The sequence below is a fragment of the Eptesicus fuscus genome, chromosome 1 (genome assembly GCF_027574615.1).
Source record: "Eptesicus fuscus isolate TK198812 chromosome 1, DD_ASM_mEF_20220401, whole genome shotgun sequence".
NCBI lineage: Eukaryota > Metazoa > Chordata > Mammalia > Chiroptera > Vespertilionidae > Eptesicus > Eptesicus fuscus.
The window spans coordinates 81458731-81479813 of NC_072473.1; the positions used below are offsets into that span (position 1 = coordinate 81458731).

At 45.1% G+C, this 21083-nt stretch overlaps 1 protein-coding gene across 1 annotated transcript in view; it reads left to right on the forward strand.

The window, feature by feature from the left end:
* Positions 1-21083, forward strand: part of PAK3 (p21 (RAC1) activated kinase 3) — a 184090-nt gene that overhangs the window by 144646 nt on the left and 18361 nt on the right. Inside the window, exons 18-19 of the mRNA XM_054723775.1 lie at positions 513-612; positions 1102-1298. Of these exons, the coding sequence (XP_054579750.1) occupies positions 513-612; positions 1102-1298 (297 nt within the window). The remainder of the gene's footprint in view (positions 1-512; positions 613-1101; positions 1299-21083) is intronic.

Below are 21083 nucleotides of genomic sequence, written 5' to 3' on the forward strand. Positions count from 1 at the left end.
CTAGTATTACAGTGCAAAACATATTCCAAACAAGTGCCTATTGTTACTTCATAGTGGTCCTCAAACCTGGCTGTCCATCAGAAATAGCTCAGGGCACTTGTTTTAAATGCAGATTCTTGGGTTTCACTCCAGACCTACTGAATCAAATCATACCATGGAAACAGAAGCTTACTACATCTATTTAAGACCAAGGTGAATTAATATCCTCTAGATAACTAAGTCAAAGTATGATTATATTAATTGGCTAGTTTGGCTGTATTAACAATTTGGTGCTACTTATCACACCATCACTCTTCATGTCCTAGTTTTACTCAGGAGCTTTCATATGTATCATGCTAAATTGCATCACTGATGTAAATGGTAATATGATTTCAAAATGGTGTCAAAGCACTTCATTATCTATTTCACTTGGCAACATTAAATTATACTCCTGCCCCAAATTTATGTAGATTAAACTTAATTTTTAAAAAATTATTTGTGATATAATTAACTTTTTTTTTCTAATTCAATAGTGCCTCCAAGCTTTGGATTTCTTGCACTCAAACCAAGTGATCCATAGAGACATAAAGAGTGACAATATTCTCCTTGGGATGGATGGCTCTGTTAAATTGAGTAGGTATTTTGGTTCTGATGGTATTTGAGAGAGTATCCGGAGATCTCTACTCTTTTGCTGTCTATCTTGAGAAGAAAATGGCTATTAAAAATGACTGGTTTGGAAGCATTTAGAGCCCAGTTTGAAGCAAAGAATTTTTTAACACTGTGTTCCTATAGATTGTGCCCAGGTTTTGGAGAGGGGGTAGTAATATTTCAGAATTTCTAGTGACCCCATCACCTGAATGACAAATACTTAATTAGAAGACTGAAATATTCTTTAAGTTGGAGAAAACGAGATTGAGGTCCAGTGAAAATGGCATCATATAATTCAGTTATTTCAGACTCTTAAAATCAGGACTAGATGAGAGATCAGGAACAAAAGGATATGAGCTAAGCAGTTGTGGAAGCTCCGTGTCTAACAAAGGAAAGTACAGCCATATCTGAAAGTGTCCTATAGTAAAATAAATATAATTTGAACTGATTTTAATGAACTTTTCTTCTCTGCAGCTGATTTTGGGTTCTGTGCTCAGATCACCCCTGAGCAAAGTAAACGAAGCACTATGGTGGGAACTCCGTATTGGATGGCACCTGAAGTGGTGACTCGAAAAGCTTATGGTCCGAAAGTTGATATCTGGTCTCTGGGGATTATGGCAATTGAAATGGTGGAAGGTGAACCCCCATACCTTAATGAAAATCCACTCAGGGTAAGTTAAAACTCAGGTACTCCATCTTCAGATAAAGGAAAAGGTGAAATGTCATTTCCTGTCTTCACCAAAATTGGCCAGAATGGGCTCTTTTCTGGTATAAGTGATGTAGAAGCTCCAAATTACACTTTTCAAAAATTACTATGTTACTTTTAGTTTCTCTTAAGATGTCTCAATAGGTTTTTCCAGGACTTGGATATTAGTATTTCTAATTACAGGGGTCCTCAAAATGTTTTAGTATCGCTTTCTACTGTTTAAAAAGTGTCTTTTTAAAGCAAGCTGGGGGAAGAAAAGAGTAGTTTTATCACATGCTGTGGTTAAATGATCTATTTAGGAAACACTTGCTTTATAATTACTTTAACAAAGTAAATAAATGCATTTCCATTCAGCTATAATTTTTTTAAATTAGATTTGTTTCATTATCAGTAATGATTTATTGAGCAACAACAGCTTGGTGGTTATTGAATGTAATATAGGATAGACACAGGGCCAGCCTGATGAAATCACAAACATAATTAGACTGTCAAGTAGAAAATGAACGGAAATAGTTTGTGTTGGGTAACTCAGTTTGCTACTGAGGAATTAGAAGTTTGATCCTTACATGGTCTGGTTATCATGCAAAGAGAAAAGTTTCATTTCATAGCCTAATACTACCACCTTTATTCACATATGCTGATGATCATGAGAGAAAAAGGCAAAGGAATATGAAAGAAATACTTGCGCAGAACAGAAGTCAGCCAGTAGCTGTTTTTTTGTAGATAGCCTAAAGCTGAGCCAGAAGCTGTGTTGTATATATAAAGGTCATCACACTATTGAAAAAAGAAAATATGCACAGATTCAAATTCTCTCAAAATGCGTGCAGTGTGCATTTACTAGACCTACAATGCCAAAAGCATCTTGAAAATTGTTTGTATCATTACCACTAAGAGTCTAAAATTTTATTTTACCCTTAGTATACAAAAACCATTGTCCTTAGTATATTAAGTGTTTACACATTAAGCTTTTAAAATCCATATTCAAACCAAATATATGTGGCTTACTATACATGTAAAGAAACCTACAAACTAATTGCTTTTGCAGTTGAACATTTTTTAATTGGGAGCTGCATTCCCTATGTATGGGGGCGGGAATCTTCCTCTTCAACCCCTCCTAATTCCTCTTTGCTACTTGTCCTCTTCTCCTAGTCCCTTCACTAATTAATTAGAAAACAACAGATAGGAATGCTATGGGCTATTGCTCTGGACTCATGAAACAATCTGGAAGTGTGATGTGCACATTGATTAGTTGCCTGCAGGGCTGAGTGGAAAAGAAGGAGCATTTTCCCACCCTTTGCAGGTCAGCTCTCTATGAATTTAATCAAGCCTACTCCTGACCTGTGGATCAGCACATCAGGATAATTACTTGAGCTTGTCCTTATTGTTTAACCTCCTTTGCCCATTAAGAAATATCAGTGGAAAAAAACACATAAGGCCTCTTATTTCCATGGATTAAATCTTTGGAATTTGGAGGCTAAACAGGATTATGACTATTTTACTTTCTGCCTTCTAATGAGTAATTTACAACGTGCAAAATTTAAGGATTAAATAAATGACTTTGTAAAGCAACTGGCCTCAGTAATGCATTTATTACCTTCTTCAGTTTCCCAAATATAATTGATATTTCTTTTGCTAGGCCATTAACTGTTAGGAAAAAAAAAAGGAAACACGTTTTAATCTTTATAGGCATCTTCTAGCCTGGGATTAGAATGCATAATTAACAGTTTATCTGTTAGAATCCACAGTCTTGTATCTAAACAAGTACTTGCAGATTAATAAAACACCAGGTTCAGGAAACCTACATTAAGGCTATATAACAAAAAGACCTGTCAGAAAGACCACCCTTTTGAAGTCCACTAATAAGATGTACTATAACTTTGCTCATTACTCTCCATGAGTGATCAATCTCCAATATAATATCCAGCAAATCCATATTGAGCCAGCCCTCTTATCTCTCTGCTAGGCACCACAAGTACTTTTTTAGTTTTTATTTTAAATATGTTGTCTTTCTGTTCTCTAATGGAAATCACAATGTATCAAGCTATATGCCCTTATTTGGGATTTAAAAAATGTAGTCACTAGAATCAAGGAGAAATTGGAGAAGAAAACATAACATGGGCCTGTAAGAAGCCAATGTTTTATTGGATGCTGATCACCAGGCCATGTGTGGGGAAATAGGAAATTACACAGCTTCAGGAGAAGTATAAAGGAGGATTAGGTTAGTGCTTCTTTCCTTAAAATCCTTCCAGTACTACCATCCATCCACCACTATAGGCTTTGAGGAGGAAAAAGGAAAGAAGTGGAAAAAAGACAGAGTGATAGAGTGTAGCACGTTGATATGAAAAAAAATAAAAATTGGCCCATATAGTCAAGCAAATACGGGTGTGTTCTGGCTCCACAACATATAAGCTTTGTGACCTTCAGCAAGTCATGTATAACCATCATATGCCAGCTTCCTTTGTGTAAAATGGGGACAATATCTATCTTGCAGAATTAGTGTGAAAGCTAAATGAAATAATGCATGCAAATCACCTAGCACAGTATCTAGCTCATTGTAGGAAATATATTAGAGAGAGACATTTATATATAAATAAAAATGTGAGAAAGGACAAGGAGAAAAATGATCCTTAGAGGGCTTTTTACTCACCCATGAAGGGAGATAGGATTCCCCACTTTCTCAAACCCCCTCCACACTGGTTATATTCCCATCCCCTCAAGGAGTGGGGGGTTTGCACAGTTCAGTTATATTATCATGAACAGGCAACACTGAACAAGAGAGGTTAAAGGTGAATACTAGGGCTATATATTTGAGGTATTTTCGCATTTCACTGTGGTGTGTGTGTGTGTGTGTGTGTGTGTGTGTGTGTGTGTGTGTGTCTTTGTTGTGTCAGTTATAACTGAGCACCCAGTCTATGAATTTTGCCTGTTAACACATCATAGAGGCAAGGAATTAGCTACTACCCACCCCCCTCTCAGTTATAAAGTACTGGAATTTTACTTTGTAAATTGGGATCTGTGAGGCAATGGGAAGATATGTACACATGTAATACCTTAATAAAAAAATGGGGAAAAATCAAAATTTGAAAAAAATAACAATAAAAAATAAATAAAAAATTGGGAGCTGCATTCCCTATGCATGGAATTTTTTCCCTATGTATGCAGGGGAGTCCAACTGGAATTGTTTAAAATGTAAATCGTTTTGTACTAATTGACCTAATTTGTTCATAAAATGCCTTTTAAAGGTTGCAGAATTATTGAGTGTACTAATGTTATGAGTATGAGGTTGGTACTCTTCCAGAGACAGAGAGGAGACAAGCTTCTTCTTTCTTCCGCCACTGCCTAAAGTTTTTGTACTCAACATAATTGACCTTGGACATGTTGTTATGTGACCCATGGACATTTTTAGTGTAGTCTCCAATAATGATGTGTCTTGTTCTTTCTATTTACCAAAGTGACTAATGTTAAAATCAAACTTTCCTTCAATATGCAAATCAAATATTGGTGTTCTGCTTATCAACCTGACTTGTTTCTATTAATTTTTAAAACCTGTGATTATAATGACCTGATTCTAAATAAGGAGGCAAAATCATTTTCAAAATACAAATCTTTGGTTTGTTTTTATCTCAGCACCAAAAGAGTGCCTCTGTATTAACTTTGCATTCACACATAAAGGGGCAGTTCTTTTCAATGAATTCTGATGGAATTTGGTATTTGTGAAATGTCTCAGTGACATTGAGTTGAAGGCCTTACTGGACTCTGTGGATGGAGCCCTTTTAATGTGTAATTTTCCAAACCATTATCCAAATTGAGATGAAATTTAAGTGTTCTCATTCTACCCTTCTTTTAACCATCTGTGAAACAGAATCAAACATTGGATCTTTGGAAGAGTTATTGGAATCAATAAGAGGCAACTGGGTGCTAAATATACTATACTATATTTGCAGTATAGTATGCAAACCACTTATCTATACTAATAAAAGCCTAGGTGGCCCTCACACAATGCCCTTACATCTCACAAGATGGCCACCACAAGATGGCTGCCGGCAGGGGACGGCAATTAGGGGCAACCAGACCAGCAGGGGAGGGCAGGTGGGGGAAACCAGGCTGGCAGGGGAGGGCAGTTGGGGGCGATTGGGCCGGCAGGGGAGCAGTTAAGCATCAATCAGGCCAGCAGAATAGTAGTTAGGGGGCGATCAGGCTGGCAGGCAGAAGCAGCTAGGGGCAATCAGACAGGCAGGTGAGCAGTTAGGAGCCAGCAGTCCCGGATTGTGAGAGGGATTTCCAAGGGGTCCAAGATGGGAGAGGGTGCTGGCCAGGCTGAGGGACACCCCTCCCCCCACACACGAATTTCATGCACTGGGCTTCTAGTCTTATAATAATAGTTCTCCAACTTGGCTTCACATTGGAATCACCTCTGGAGCTTTCAAAGAACCAATGATGTCAGGTTTCAAGGACTGAACCAAATAAATGCAAAGTTCTGTGGCAAGCCTTTTATAGAACCATGTCTAGATTGAAAAACAGTTCTTCATCAGCCCTCTCTTGAGCATGGTTATTCAATCAGAAAGGAGCACATTATCATTCTGTCCACATTTCCTCATTTCATCTACAAAATTGTCATGAGTAACGCTTTCAAAGCCTTGTTGAAATCCTAATGCACTCTATGTATATGGCATTATCTGATTTATCAGTCCAGTAACACTATCAAAAAAGAAATGACATTTTTAGTTCAGTATATACCTCCATGATATGCCATTTTCTTTTAAAATTTTGCTTATCTTGAAAATGGAGTTCATCATTAAAATGTACTAGTTTCTGAGTACATTGCACATATTGGTGATAATAAAACTATCAGTCTGACTACTTATGATTAGTGCATTATCTCTATGGCTAAAGAAAAGGAAGGAAAGAAATCTAAATTCAGATCTGTTGTCTACACTAGTAGATGTGTTACTTTCCCTTTCCCCACATTTAAAGCACTATATAAATATTACTCTGATTTTTTATTATAGAACCAGGAAAATTCTGGTTATCTTGTATTTCTGGAGAAGATAGTAAAAGCAGAAGAAGAGAATATCTAACAACTAAAAAACAGCAATTAAAGATCAAAGTGCTTCTAGCTTCCTCCAGCTACTGGAACTTGTGTTGTGCATTGGAATGTCTGGGTTTGAAGGCGCGTGCTCATTTGGAATTAAAGTCAGACATAAACTTCCTGATCACCAGAGAAGCAAGCATACTTTGCTAGCACTCAGTCAATATAGTTTTGAATGTATTTCAGGAAAAGCTGGGAGCATTCCCTTCTTTTTCCACAAGCCACTTTAGAACAGTAAGGTTTATTGATGGTTTGTTGACACTCCTCCTACTTTGAGGGCAAGCCTATGCCTAATAGTAGAGACCAGTTGGGATAAATGCAGCTAAAATAATTATAGAACAGTAACAAGGTTTCTTTTTAGCCATAAGAAAACATTGCCTGTCAAAAGATAGACAGCTCTTAAGAATCATTGGTTGTCAGGAATTTAGCATAGTAAAGTGTTACCTAACCAAAGGAAAGCTGCAAGTCTCATTTAGATTGTAATTCAGAAGCAGACAGTTCAAAGTGCTGAGATATGACCCAGAATACAGCCAAAGGAGAAATTGATTTAACAGCAAACTAAAATCTAAGAGACTCTTGCCAGGTGAAGGGGGCTGAGTTGGAAGAAAAATTAAAATTTGACTGGGGACCTACTGTTGTCCAAGACTGATATTCCCTTATCCTACTCTTTTTTTATTCAAATTGTCCTCAAAAATTTATTGTGAAAAACTTTGATTATACAAAAAAATTCTAAAAATAGGGTAATAGACATCTATATACCCATCAGCTAGACTAAACAGTTATTTTTGTCATATTTCTTTTATATATTTATCTAGCTATAATTTGTATGTATGCTTTTTTAACTTTTTTTTCTTTTTTAAATAAATCTTTATTGTTCAGATTATTATAGTTGTTCCTATTTTTTCCCCCATAGCTCCCCTCCACCTGGTTCCCACCCCACCCTCTGCCCTTACCCCCCCCCCACTGAACTTAGCCATAGGTGTACGATTTTTGTCCATTCTCTTCTGCACCCCCCACACCTCTTTCCCCCCGAGAATTGTCAGTCAACTCCATTTCTATGCCCCTGATTCTATTACATTCACCAGTTTATTCTGTTCATCATATTTCTTATTCACTTGAGTTTTAGATTCACTTGTTGATAGATATGTATTTGTTGTTTATAATTTTTATCTTTACCTTTTTCTTCTTCTTCCTCTTCTTAAAGAATACCTTTCAGCATTTCATATAATACTGGTTTGGTGGTGATGAACTCCTTTAGCTTTTTCTTATCTGTGAAGCTCTTTATCTGACTTTCAATTCTGAATGATAGCTTTGCTGGGTAAAGTAATCTTGGTTGTAGGTTCTTGCTATTCATCACTTTGAATATTTCTTGCCACTCCCTTCTGGCCTGAATAGTTTCTGTTGAGAAATCAGCTGACAATCATATAGGTACTCCCTTGTAGGTAACTAACTGTTTTTCTCTTGCTGCTTTTAATATTCTCTGTCTTTTGCTCTTGGCATTTTACCCTTTGCACTCGCTTGCTTTTTTCTCGATTCCTTTATTCTAATGCTAACCTTGTCGAGTCACACTCGACATCCAAGTGCAAAAGGTTAATTATGATGTGTCTTGGTGTGGTCCTCTTTGGATTCCTCTTGTTTGGGGTTCTCTGTGCTTCCTGGACTTGTAAGTCTATTTCTTTCACCAGGTAGGGGGAGTTTTCTGTCATTATTTCTTCAAACAGGTTTTCAATATCTTGCTCTCTCTCTTCTTCTGGGACCCCCATAATTCGGATGTTGGTATGCTTGAAGTTGTCCCAGAGGCCCCTTACACTATCTTCATATTTTTGGATTCTTTTTGCTTTTTGCTTTTCTGGTTAGGTGTTTTTTGCTTCTTCGTATTTCAAATCTTTGACTTCATTCTTGTGATCTTTTAGTCTGCTGTTTGATCTCTGTATATTATTCTTTATTTCAGTCAGTGTATGCTTAATTTCTAGTTGGTCCTTTTTCATATCCTCAAGGGTCTCACTAAATTTATCGGCGGTTTCTAGAAAATTCTTGAAAAACCTTATAACCGTGGTTTTGAACTCTATATCCAGTATTTTGCTTTCCTCCATTTCTGTCATTTGTGACCTGTTTCTTTGTCTCCACATTTTGGCTGCTTCCTTGTGTTGATAGAGTGGCTTTGTGTGCTAGGTGTCCTATAGGGCCCAGTGGCTCTGCCTCCCCAGTTACCTGAGGTGAACACTCTTGGTGCACCCCTTTGTGGGCTTTGTGCACAGTCTTTTTGTATTTAAGCCTTGATTGTTGTTGGTATCACTATGAGGAATTGACCTCCAGGCCAATTGGCTGTGAGAATCAGCTGTGTCTATGATGGGAGAACATCTGTGCTGGAGACACCCTATGGGGCAAGACTTGCTTCAGTGGGGTCTTTGGTGCTCACTGAGTCTGCCCCCTGAGTGTGTCCCTTATGGATCTGAGTTGTAATCTGGATTGTCCCACTCTGACCACTGGGTACACTGGCTCTTGGATCTCTAAGGAGGTGCTAATTTAGCCTCTGCTGAGGCCACCCAGCAGGAGCTACAGAGAGATCTGCAGATTCCTCTTCTTTGTTTGGGGTTTGGAGGTGAAGTAATGCAAGCTGCTGTGGGGCCTTGGGCCTTATTTTGGATGTTCTGGGTCTCTCTGACCCAGCTGCAGTTTGTTAGGTAATTTTAGATTGCAAAGGGCCAGGCCATTCATTGCAAAAGCCTCTGGGCACAGTTTGGGTGGGGTGGGGTCTCAGGGAATCAACCAAGTGGAGCAAACAGCTATGGCTGATCCTCAGCCCTGCCCTAAGAAGCCCCCAGGTTTCAGTGTCCCTCAGTAATCACTGCAAGCACCTCTGAGAGAAAGTTGCCCTCGAGTTCTGCCCGATGCCAGACAGTCCCGTTTCTCCCAGTATGGGTCTGTGTCCCCAGAGTCTTGCCCGGAACTGGAGTTCAGAGCAGTCGGGAGCTTGTGTCTCCCTCCCAATTGACTCAGTTGTCAGCCCTTTCCTCTGCATGCACCTCCATACCTCTGCACTTTACTTCCTCACCTCCTCTGAGTCTCCATGTGCTTTTTTCTTCTAGTTGTAGAATGTCCACTCAGCCAACCTTCCTGTGGTTCTGGATGATGTCCATTCTGTTTTTTAGTTGTAGTTTTTAAGTGGTTGTGTGAGGCAGCAATTTCAGGTATTTACCTATGCCGCCATCTTGGTTTCTCCCTTAACTTTTATTCTTGATACTATTACAGATGTCTCATTTCCCAAACCCTGCTGCCTTCCTCCACCCTCCTTTCTTCTGGCCATCACCACACTATTGTCTGTGTCTATGAATTATGCATATATGTTCTTTATCTAATCCCTTCACCTTCTTTTATCCAGTCTTATCATTCCTGGGTGTCCTTAAAGCATGGTTTGGGAATAAGCCAAGGGTATATAATATTTATTATCATATTAGACTGTCTATGTGCTGTGCTCAGACTCTTGGTGACACTATAAATAAGTGAAAAGTCTCGACATAGGGTTTTCAAAGTAAGAAAGTTCATAAAGATAAAATTTGAGAAAAGAACAAGCAGTGATTTACCATTGCTTTCTGTTGCATAGGGTATGGGTCCAACCCGCATGTGCTGATGACCATGGTGCCACAAATCACCGAACAGCTAGGACATATAAGTGCTCCTGTGGGCACCCATAGGTATCAGACTTATAACTAAAAAGTTAAGTCCCTCATAATCAAAGTTCATTCTAAATAGGCAAAGCATGGAATGTGGTGGTAGGTATTTGCCTGCTGAAATGCTCACTCACATGTTTTATTCTATGGATTTTTAAAATCTGTGGTTTTGCCAATAAAAATGACTTCACCAAGAAAGTCAGGGTTTTCCTGATAACTAAAAACATTTCCTACCTTTATTATTTTGAAATACATGTATACCTTTCCAACCTTGTTCTAACATTATTTTAGAAGAACCATTGTATTATTATAAAAGGATACTCGGAGATGCCTTAGACAAGCATCTCAGCAGAGAAAGTTAACCTGATTAAGGCAGTGTTAGGCCTGTAGCTAGGAGATCCAATGTTCTAATATTACCAAAATCAGGATATCAGGATGACTTTCTTCCTCTTTCTCTCTTTCTTTTCTTTCTCTTTTTTCTTTCTTTCTTTCTTTCTTTCTTTCTTTCTTTCTTTCTTTCTTTCTTTTTTTTTTCTTTCTTTCTTCTTTCTCTTTCTTTATTTTCCCTCTGTTCCTCCTCCTCCTTCTTCCTCATTTTCCTCTTCCTCTACATCTTCTTTTTTGGTAAAGAATTGCCACAGTGCTTAGATAGCAAAATTCATCAGTACTTTTCATCTAGGCATGGCCAGTGAATGTGAGGGGAACAGACAAGGAACTGTCTAATGTCACTACCAACTGTATGCATTATGAGTTGAACAGTTAATTACTTTGCCAGGTCTGCCAGTCAGGAGCTCCATACTCTTATATAGATTACTTCTTGATGGGTATCCATTCCCTTATGGCTTCAAACAAGTGGAATTTGGTGAGATTATTGGTTACCAGTAAAATCTGGAATTCCATGGAGTTCCCTGGGCTTAAAGTGCCCAAAGGGGAGTTCATGTGATACTTGATTCCACCAGAACAATTCCTTTTTAATTTGTTTCCATGTGCATTGGGCTTCCACATGTCATTCACTTAAATAAAAGGGGAAGCTCAGCATCTCTTGCTCTGATTCTGTGTTCTTAGGCTCTGGATAGGCTACAGCCTTCCCTGACTGCTGGAAGGGCCATGGTTTGACTGCGCATAGTTTTTAGGAGTACCTTTAGAGGAGTTTTCTTCAGAAAGCATTTCAGAGACTTTTCTCCTCACCTGACTAAATCTGTATCTCATAGAATGAAAGATTTCCCTTTTCTTACCAAGTAAAGATACTTGATTATGATGTGAAACTGGGCAACCCCACTCTGGCAGGAATCTTGGGGAAAAGCACTGCAGTGGTAAAACTGCCACAGGGACCCATGGTATATAGTCTGTGGAGTAATGGGAATAATTGTATGTTATTGTGTAGAGAGCTATTCAGCTGAGGAACTGCATATAAAATATGAGTTGAAACCAGTTTATGTAATCTAAAATGCATGTTTCACAGATTATATCACAGTCTGGCTGTTTTATCCTAATATGGTTATTTGGAAAAGAATCTGGGAGTTAGTTTCTTTCCACTTGAATATTCTGAAATGAGATATAAATCCTATCTAATGAAAGAGTAATATGCAAATTGACCATACCCCCGCTATACTAACAGACACGCCCACCAGCCAATCAGGAGCAAGTATGCAAATTAACCCAACCAAGATGGCTGTGGCCACAGAGTGAGCAGGAGGCTTGGGTTTCCTCTGCAATGGAGGAAGCCAAGCTTTCCGCACACCCTGGCCAGCCCTGGATTCCACTCAATGCTACAAAGTTTCAATTATAGAAGATAAATAAATCCCAACAAAAATGGCTGCAGCCATGTAGCTAGAGCGAGCAACAGGCTTCAGTTGCCCCCAGCAATGGAGGAAGCCAAACTTCAGTAGCCCTGGCCTGCCTTGGCCTCCGCTCAAGGCTACAAAGTTTCAATTATAGAAGGTAAATAAATCCCTGATACCAGGGCCTCCACTTGGGTCGCCGGGGGGCATGGCCAGCCTGCAAACCACCACAGGACCCTCTCCCAGGCTACCCCATGCCACAAGGGAACCCCAACCTGATCCGGGACACCCTTCAGGGCAAACCAGCTGGCCCCCAGCCATGCACCAGGACTCTATCCTATCTAATAAAAGAGTAATATGCAAATTGACCAGCACTCCAACACACAAGATGGCTGTCCCCATGTGGTCAAAGATGGCTGCCCCCATGTGAACACAAGATGGCCACTGCAAGATGGCCAGCAGGGGAGGGAAGTTGGGAAGGACCAGGCCTGCAAGGGAGGGCAGTTGTGGGTGATCAGGCCAGCAGGGGAGGGCAGTTAAGGGTGACCAGGTTGGCAGAGGAGGAAATTTGGGGGTGACTGGGCCTGCAGGGAAGGGCAGTTGGGGGGGACCCAGGTTTGCAGGGGAGAGCAGTTGGGGGGGACCAGGCCTGCAGGGGAGGGCAGTTAAGAGTGACCAGGCCTGCAGGGGAGGGCAGTTAGGGGTGACCAGGTCTGCTGAGGACGGCAGTTAGGGGCAAACAGGCTGGCAGGGGAGCAGTTAGACATCAATCAGGTTGTCAGGAGAGTGGTTAGGGGGTGATCTGGCTGGCAGGCAGAAGCGGTTAGGCACAATCAGGAAGACATGCAGGTTAGCAGTTGGGAGTCAGCAGTCCTGGATTGTGATAGGGATGTCCCAGATTGGAGAGGGTGAAGGCTGGGCTGAGGGACACCCTCCCCCATGCACAAATTTCGTGCACCAGGCTTCTATTAAAAATATAATGTTAAATATTACCTTAGAAATATAAATTAGTTTTAAGTTAAAGAGAAAAAGGGAGGTGAAGAAGTCACTATACCAAATATAATGCTTTGAAATGTTTTGTGTGAAAAGGACCAAAGATATGGAGCAGTAACAGAATGGAAAATAGAATCAGTTCCCCTTGACCTCACTGATTTTCTAGTCTTTATGTTTATTTTTCTTCCTTTTCATTCCAACAGCCACCTTCTCTCCCCATTACCCTTTGACCCTTGTCTTTGTCCTATGTCCTCTTATTCCCTTTGCTTCTCATCGTTTCTTTCTTCTACCTCCTGGTCCATTTTGTTTTCTGAATTTTTCTATCTCTATACCTACCCCCACTTTCAAATCTCCAGTGATTCTAAACCTTGGGTTATTCTTGGGCTGCCAAGGATTGTTTTCTGAGAACACATAGCCTGCTCCACGTTTCTTTTTTTTATAATTGATTTTTTTATTAAGGTATTACATATGTGTCCATATCCCCCATTGTGCCCCCCCCCACTCCCATACATGCCCTCACACCCCTGCTGTCTCTCTCCATTGGTTAGACTTATATGCATGTATACAAGTGCTTTGGTTGATCTCTCCCCCTTACCCCCACCCTCCCCTACCTTCCTTCTGAGGTTTGAAGGTCTGATCAATGCTTCTCTCTCTCTGGATCTGTGTTTGTTCATCAGTTTATGTTGTTCATTATAATCCATAAATGAGTGAGATCATATGATATTTCTCTTTCTCTGACTGACTTATTTCACTTAGCACAATGCTCTCCAGCTCCATCCATGCTGTTACAAATGGTTGGAGTTTCTTCTTTTTTATAGCAGCATACTATTCCATTGTGTAGATGTACCACAGTTTTCTGATCCACTCATCTGCTGATGGGCACTTAGGCTGTTTCCAAATCTTACCTATGGTAAATTGTGCTGCTATGAACATAGGGTGCATATATCTTTTTTGATTGGTGTTTCTAGTTTCTTGGGATATATTCCTAGAAGTGGGATCACTGGGTCAAATGGGAGTTCCATTTTTAGTTTTTTGAGGAAACTCCATACTGTTCTCCACAATGGCTGCACCAGTCTACATTCCCACCAGCAGTGTACAAAGGTTCCTTTTTCTCAGCATCCTTGCCAGCACTTGTCTTTTGTTGATTTGTTGATGATTACAGCCATTCTGACAGGTGTAAGATGGTACCTCATTGTCATTTTGATTTGCATCTTTTGGATGATTAGTGACTTTGAGCATGTTTTCATGTCTCTTGGCCTTCCTTATGTCCTCTTTCGAAAGGTATCTATTTAAGTCCGTTACCCATTTTTTGATTGAGTTGTTTATCTTCCTTTTGTTAAGTTGTATGAGTTCGCTGTAAATGTTGGAGATTAAACCCTTATCGGAGATAACATTGGCAAATATGTTCTCCCATGCAGTGGGATTTCTTGTTGTTTTGTGGTTTCTTTTGCTGTGCAGAAGCTTTTTATTTTTTATGTAGTCTCATTTGTTTATTTTCTCTTTAGTTTCCATTCCATGTATCTTCATAAGCACTATTAATCCTGAGATATTAGAATCAGCATATGCATTGAGTCATCTGTAATTCATTTTCAGCCAGTGGTCATTCCTTTATGGTTTAAAGGAGCACTCTAAAGCTAGGCCAACACCTAATCTGTAAGTGGAACCTAATTACCTTTTACCATCAACCTATAAGGGGGTAGATCTACATTATGTTATTTTAAATGACATTTTAAAGATGAAAAGACAACAAAAATCTCCCCATAATTTGGTGACAGATGAGAACTACTATGCAAGACAAGTAGAAAGCTAAATTAGACCACATTGTTCATTCAGTAATCATAATGGACTATTGGATTAAATAAATTTAAAGTATAGAATACAACATCAGTTATATAAAGCTATTTTTGGAGATTTGGCCCCATTTACTCTCTTCTTAGAAAGGGAGAAATGTCAGGGCCCTTCATGAAATTCATAAACACTTTAGAGACAGCAATATATTCTGGCCTTTAACCTCTGACATCCCAGGTCATGAGTAAACTAAGGTGTCAAGTCATTCATTGCCAAGTCTCTCTCATAAAACACTCAAAGGCAGTTTAAAATTCTAAAATGAGAAAGGAACCAGGACAGAAGTGGGTTGAAGGTAACAACCAGAGTAAAATATGCTTATAAACTGTCAACATATATATATATAGAGAAAGAGAGAGAGACTGGTAAAAACAATATAAAACCTCTCTAACTGAGTACCTGCCCTTTGTTTCCCATTTCCAAGCACGTCGAAAACAACCCCAAGAGGGCTTGTTTTCTCCATAGAGGAAGAAGTCATGCTCAGTGTGCCTCATTTTTTAAAATTTTTTCTTTATTGATTAACGTATTACATATGCGACCTTATACTCCTATTGCCCACCTAACCCACCCTCCTTGTTTCTGTGTCCATTGGCTTATATGCATGCATACAAGTCCTTCAGTTAATCTCTCCTCCTTACCCTCACCCTCCCCTGCCTTCCTTCTGAGGTTTGACGGTCTGATAGACGCTACTCTGTCTCTGGATCTGTTTTTGTTCATCAGTTTATGTTGTTCATTATATCCCACATATGCCTCATTTTTTGAAGAGCCCTTGTCTGCCTCTGGTAGGAGAATTCATACATCAGAGACAGGGAATAGTCTCTAAACAGTGGTCAGGAGTATGGACTCTGGACTTACACTCCCTGAATTCAAATATTAAATCCCTCATTGCTAGATGTGTGGTATTTAGCTAGTTGCTATATTAACCCTGCAGGCCTCAGTTTTTTTATTTGTCAATTGGGAATCATAATTGAGTCTACCACATAGAATTGAATGGATTAAATGAGCTAATAATAATAATTCAGTAAATTTTAGATATTAATATTTCCCATGCACATAGTATTTATTTATTTTTTTTCCAATTTTTTTTATTAAGGTATTATATGTGTACATATTTTACCATTGCCACCCCCCACCCCACTCCCATATATGCCCTCACCCCCCAGAGTTTTGCATCCATTGGTTATGCTTATATGCATGCATACAAGTCCTTTGTTTGATCTCATATCTCCCCCACCTCTCCCTAACTTTCCCCCTGTAATTTGACAGTCTGTTTGATGCTTTACTGTCTCTGTATCTATCTTTTTTTTTTTAAATTTCTTTATTGATTAAGGTATCACATATTTGTCCTCATCCCCCCATTCCCATCCCACCCCTCTCCCCACATATGCCCCAATCCCCTGTTGAACTTAACCGTTGGATAGGCTTATATGCATGCATACAGGTCCTTTGGTTGAACTCTCCCCCTCCCCCCACCCTCCCCATACCCTCCCCTATCCTCCCTCTGAGGCCCGATAGTCCGATCGATGCCTCCTTGCTTCTGGTTCTGTTCTTGTTCCTCAGTCTATGTTGTTCCTCATTTCCTCTAGATGAACGAGATCAAATGTCACTAGATATATACTAATAAGAACTGAATGTGAGACGAGCAATAATATTTATGCTGACAGGCAAATGAATCAATCTGTAGCGAGCTTCCCCCTGGACCAACAGTTCTTTTGAGACCCAATTTCGATGTCCATTAGTTCCTTATGTGTACATGTCAGCACTGACCCCTCAGCTCTGGATGGTGGACAAATGGTGGTAATGGAGGTCTGACTCCCTCTGGTTTGGTCTCGGCCGATCCCAGGGGCACGGTGTCACCTGGACTAAGGGGCACGTGGCCTCACCCATACCCAAGGGGCGCGTGGTCTCACCCGGGCCTGGGACCCAGCCTCACCCGGATGGATCCAGGGGCGCACGGCCTCACCCGGACCCAGGATCTGGCTTCACCCGTACCCATGGACGCTTGGCCTCTCCCAGACCCAGGGGCACGTGGCCTCACCCGGGCTTAGTTGCACAAGGCCTCACCTGGATCCAGGGACACATGGTCTCTCCCGGACCCAGGGACGCTTGGCCTCTCCCAGACCCAGGGCCACTTGGGCTCACCCGGGCCTAGGTGTACGAGGCCTCATCCGGATCCAGGGACGCATGGTCTCACCTGGACCCAGGAACGCTTGGCCTCTCCCAGACCCAGGGGCACGTGGCCTCACCCGGGCCTGGGTTCACGAGGCCTCACCCGGATCCAGGGACACATGGTCTCACCCGGACCCAGGGACGCTTGGCCTCTCCCAGACCCAGGGCCACTTGGGCTCACCCGGGCCTAGGGGCACGAGGCCTCACCCGGCTCCAGGGACACATGGTCTCACCCGGACCCAGGGACGCTTGGCCTCTCCCAGACCCAGGGCCACTTGGGCTCACCCGGGCCTAGGTGCACGAGGCCTCACCCGGATCCAGGGACACATGGTCTCACCCGGACCCAGGGACGCTTGGCCTCTCCCAGACCCAGGGCCACTTGGGCTCACCCGGGCCTAGGTGCACGAGGCCTCACCCGGATCCAGGGACACATGGTCTCACCCAGACCCAGGAACGTTTGGCCACTCCCAGACCCAGGGCCATTTGGGCTCACCCGGGCCTAGGTGCACGAGGCCTCACCCGGATCCAGGGACACATGGTCTCACCCGGACCCAGGGACGCTTGGCCTCTCCCAGACCCAGGGCCACTTGGGCTCACCCGGGCCTAGGTGCACGAGGCCTCACCCGGATCCAGGGACACATGGTCTCACCCAGACCCAGGAACGTTTGGCCACTCCCAGACCCAGGGCCACTTGGGCTCACCCGGGCCTAGGTGCACGAGGCCTCACCCAGATCCAGGGAGGCATGGTCTCACCCGGACCCAGGGACGCTTGGCCTCTCCCAGACCCAGGGCCACTTGGGCTCACCCGGGCCTAGGGGCACGAGGCCTCACCCGGATCCAGGGACACATGGTCTCACCCGGACCCAGGGACGCTTGGCCTCTCCCAGACCCAGGGCCACTTGGGCTCACCCGGGCCTAGGTGCACGAGGCCTCACCCGGATCCAGGGACACATGGTCTCACCCAGACCCAGGAACGTTTGGCCACTCCCAGACCCAGGGCCACTTGGGCTCACCCGGGCCTAGGTGCACGAGGCCTCACCCAGATCCAGGGACGCATGGTCTCACCCGGACCCAGGGACGCTTGGCCTCTCCCAGACCCAGGGCCACTTGGGCTCACCCGGGCCTAGGTGCACGAGGCCTCACCCGGATCCTGGGACACATGGTCTCACCCGGACCCAGGGATGCTTGGCCTCTCCCCGACCCAGGGCCACTTGGGCTCACCCGGGCCTAGGTGCACGAGGGCTCACCCGGATCCTGGGACACATGGTCTCACCCGGACCCAGGGATGCTTGGCCTCTCCCAGACCCAGGGCCATTTGGGCTCACCCGGGCCTAGGTGCACGAGGCCTCACCCAGATCCAGGGACACATGGTCTCACCCGGACCCAGGGACGCTTGGCCTCTCCCCGACCCAGGGCCACTTGGGCTCACCCGGGCCTAGGTGCACGAGGCCTCACCCAGATCCTGGGACACATGGTCTCACCCGGACCCAGGGACGCTTGGCCTCTCCCCGACCCAGGGCCACTTGGGCTCACTCGGGTCTAGATGCACGAGGCCTTATCCGGATCCAGGGACACATGGTCTCACCCGGACCCAGGGATGCTTGGCCTCTCCCAGACCCAGGGCCACTTGGGCTCACCCGGGCCTAGGTGCACAAGGCATCACCCGGATCCAGGGACACATGGTCTCACCCGAACCCAGGGACGCTTGGCCTCTCCCAGACCCAGGGCCACTTGGGCTCACCCGGGCCTATGTGCACGCAGCCTCACCCGGATCCAGGGACACATGGTCTCGCCTGGACCCAGGGGTGTGTGGGCTCTCCCAGACCCAGGGGCGCTTGGCCTCGCCCGGGCACGGGATCCAGCGTCATCCGGGTCCAGGGGCACTTGGCCTCACCCGGACCCGGAGTCCGGCCTTACCTGGACCCAGGGGCATGTGGCCTCACCTAGACCCAGGGACGTGAGGCCTCACTTATACCCAGAGGCGTGTGACCACACCCGAGTCCAGAGGCGCGCAACCCCGCCCGCACCCGGGTCTCAGCGGGGCCCCGTCTTCCCGATCCCAATTCCTGCCGGTCAATCCCCCCTCAGCAATTCCCCTGGCCATCCTTCCAGAGCTCCAGTATGGCTGCTGCAGAACTCGTCGGGCGGCGGCTCGGCGAAGCTCCGGTGCCCCCGGTGCATGGCGGTGGGCCAGTCTGGCGTCGCTGCGTCGGCCCTTGGGTCTGCATCGGTGGCCGGTCGCCGAGCATGCGCACCTGGCCGCTTCCGGGGCGTTGAGATTCTTGACGGACTCAGAGGTCAGCAAGCGCGGAGTCTCCCACCCCATGTCTCATAGGGGCTCGTCTGTCCGTGCTTGGCTGCCAGTGGAGCCGTCCCCTCAGCCGGAGACCGCCGGGGGAACTGCGCCGAGCACGTTCCAGGCCGCTGTTGTATCGCCTGAGCCATAGTTCTTTTGTGTCGCCTGAGCTGTAGTTCTTAAAGTGTGGTCTTTGGGTCGCCGGCATCAGCATCATCCCACATACCCCTCTTTTATTCTAGTTGTAGAGCATCTACTCAGCCAGCCCTATGGTGGTCTTGGATGGTGTCTGCTCTGCTCTCTTGTCGTAGTCTCAAAGTTGTTGTGGTAGGCAACAATCAGGCTTCCGCCCTATGCCTCCATCTTGGTCCTCCTTTGTATAGTTAAGTCTTGATTGTTGTTGGTGTCATTGGGGGGGCTCTCTTTGTCTATAAAGGAAGAGTTGCTGTGCAGGAGACACGTTTATGGGCCGGGTCTTGGTGCAGCAAAGCTTTGGCGCTCACTGAATATTCCCGTTGAATGTGTCCCTTATGCACGTGGTTGAAATCTGGTGTCATCTCCCACAGACCACTAGATGCCCTCGTTTCTGGGTCTCCAATGGGGTGTAGATCAGCTACTGCCTTAGGCACTCAGCAAGGATTACAGCAAAAACTGTAGTTTCTTCCTCCTGTCTGAGTGGCCCTGGAGCAGTCCGACTAGAACAGCAGATCATCTGGTCCGCTGCCAGAGGGCAGGCCACCCACATGCATAAGCCGTTGCTTGGGGCGCAGGTGTGCCTGCAAGACTTGCGGGGCAGGTCTTCAAAACATGCGGGGCGGGTCCCAGGGCGGGGCGGGGTCTCAGGGCGCCAACAGGCCATGGTGCGGCGAGCCTCGATGGCTGTGAGTCTGGTCCTTCTGCCTTCCATGTATCTAAGTCCCCTCGTTCCGCACTCCAGCGCAGCAAACACTGATTGCTGGGCGCACCTCTGCAAGAGTCCCGCCTCTCCCCGCAGGCATCTGGGTCTCCCGGGTTTCGCCAGAAGATGGGTTTCAGGGTGATGGAGAGCTAATCTCCCTTAGGTTTGGAACAAAAGCCCCTTTCCCCCGCCACCAGCCAGACCCACGCACCTCCACACCTCATCCCCTCCGATTTCGCTGGGTGCGAGGCAACAGAACAGCCTTTAACCTCCGCCGCCATCTTTTTCAAACTTCTCAATTTGTACTTCTTAATCCTTTCATTTCAGTCAAGTCTACTGAAGTCTAGCGCCGCCGGGAGGTGCACGGAAAGGGTGCCCGGGCCTCAGTCCGGTGCGCGGTGCGCGCGTCCCGCGGAACCAGGCGCGCGAGGGCTGCGCGGCTGGGACGGGCGCTGGGCGGCTGCCGAGCTCCAGGTACCGCCATCACCGTGTTCCGGACGTCGCCGCCGCGGCGTCCCCCCAATTTATACTTTTTAATCCCTTGAATTCAGTCAACTCTACTGAAGTCTAGCGCCGCCGGGAGGTGCACGGAGAGGGCGCCCGGGCCTCCGTCCGGTGTGTGGGGCGCGCGGGGGGCTGCGCGGCGGGGGACGGGTGCTGGGAGGCCGCCGGGCTCCGGGCGCCGCCGCTGCGGCGGCGTCCCCAGCGTCCCGGGCCGGGTGGCCTGCGGGGGTGGCGGAGTTGCGAAAGTGAGTGAGTTTCCCAGGGTTTCGCCCGGAATGGGGTTCAGTGCAATCGGAGCCAGTGCTCAGTGCACTCCGGAGCCTTTATCTCCTTCCTGCCAGTGAACTCCGGCCAGGTCATCAGCCGCCCCCTCCTCTCCGGTTCCATCCTCCCCGCAGGCGCGTGTGCTCGTGTCTCCGCCCGTTTCTCCATACCTCAGGCTTTTACGGCTTCCCCGACTGTCCCCGTGGCCTTCTCCTTCCCCCCAGCTGTGGGCATTTCAGA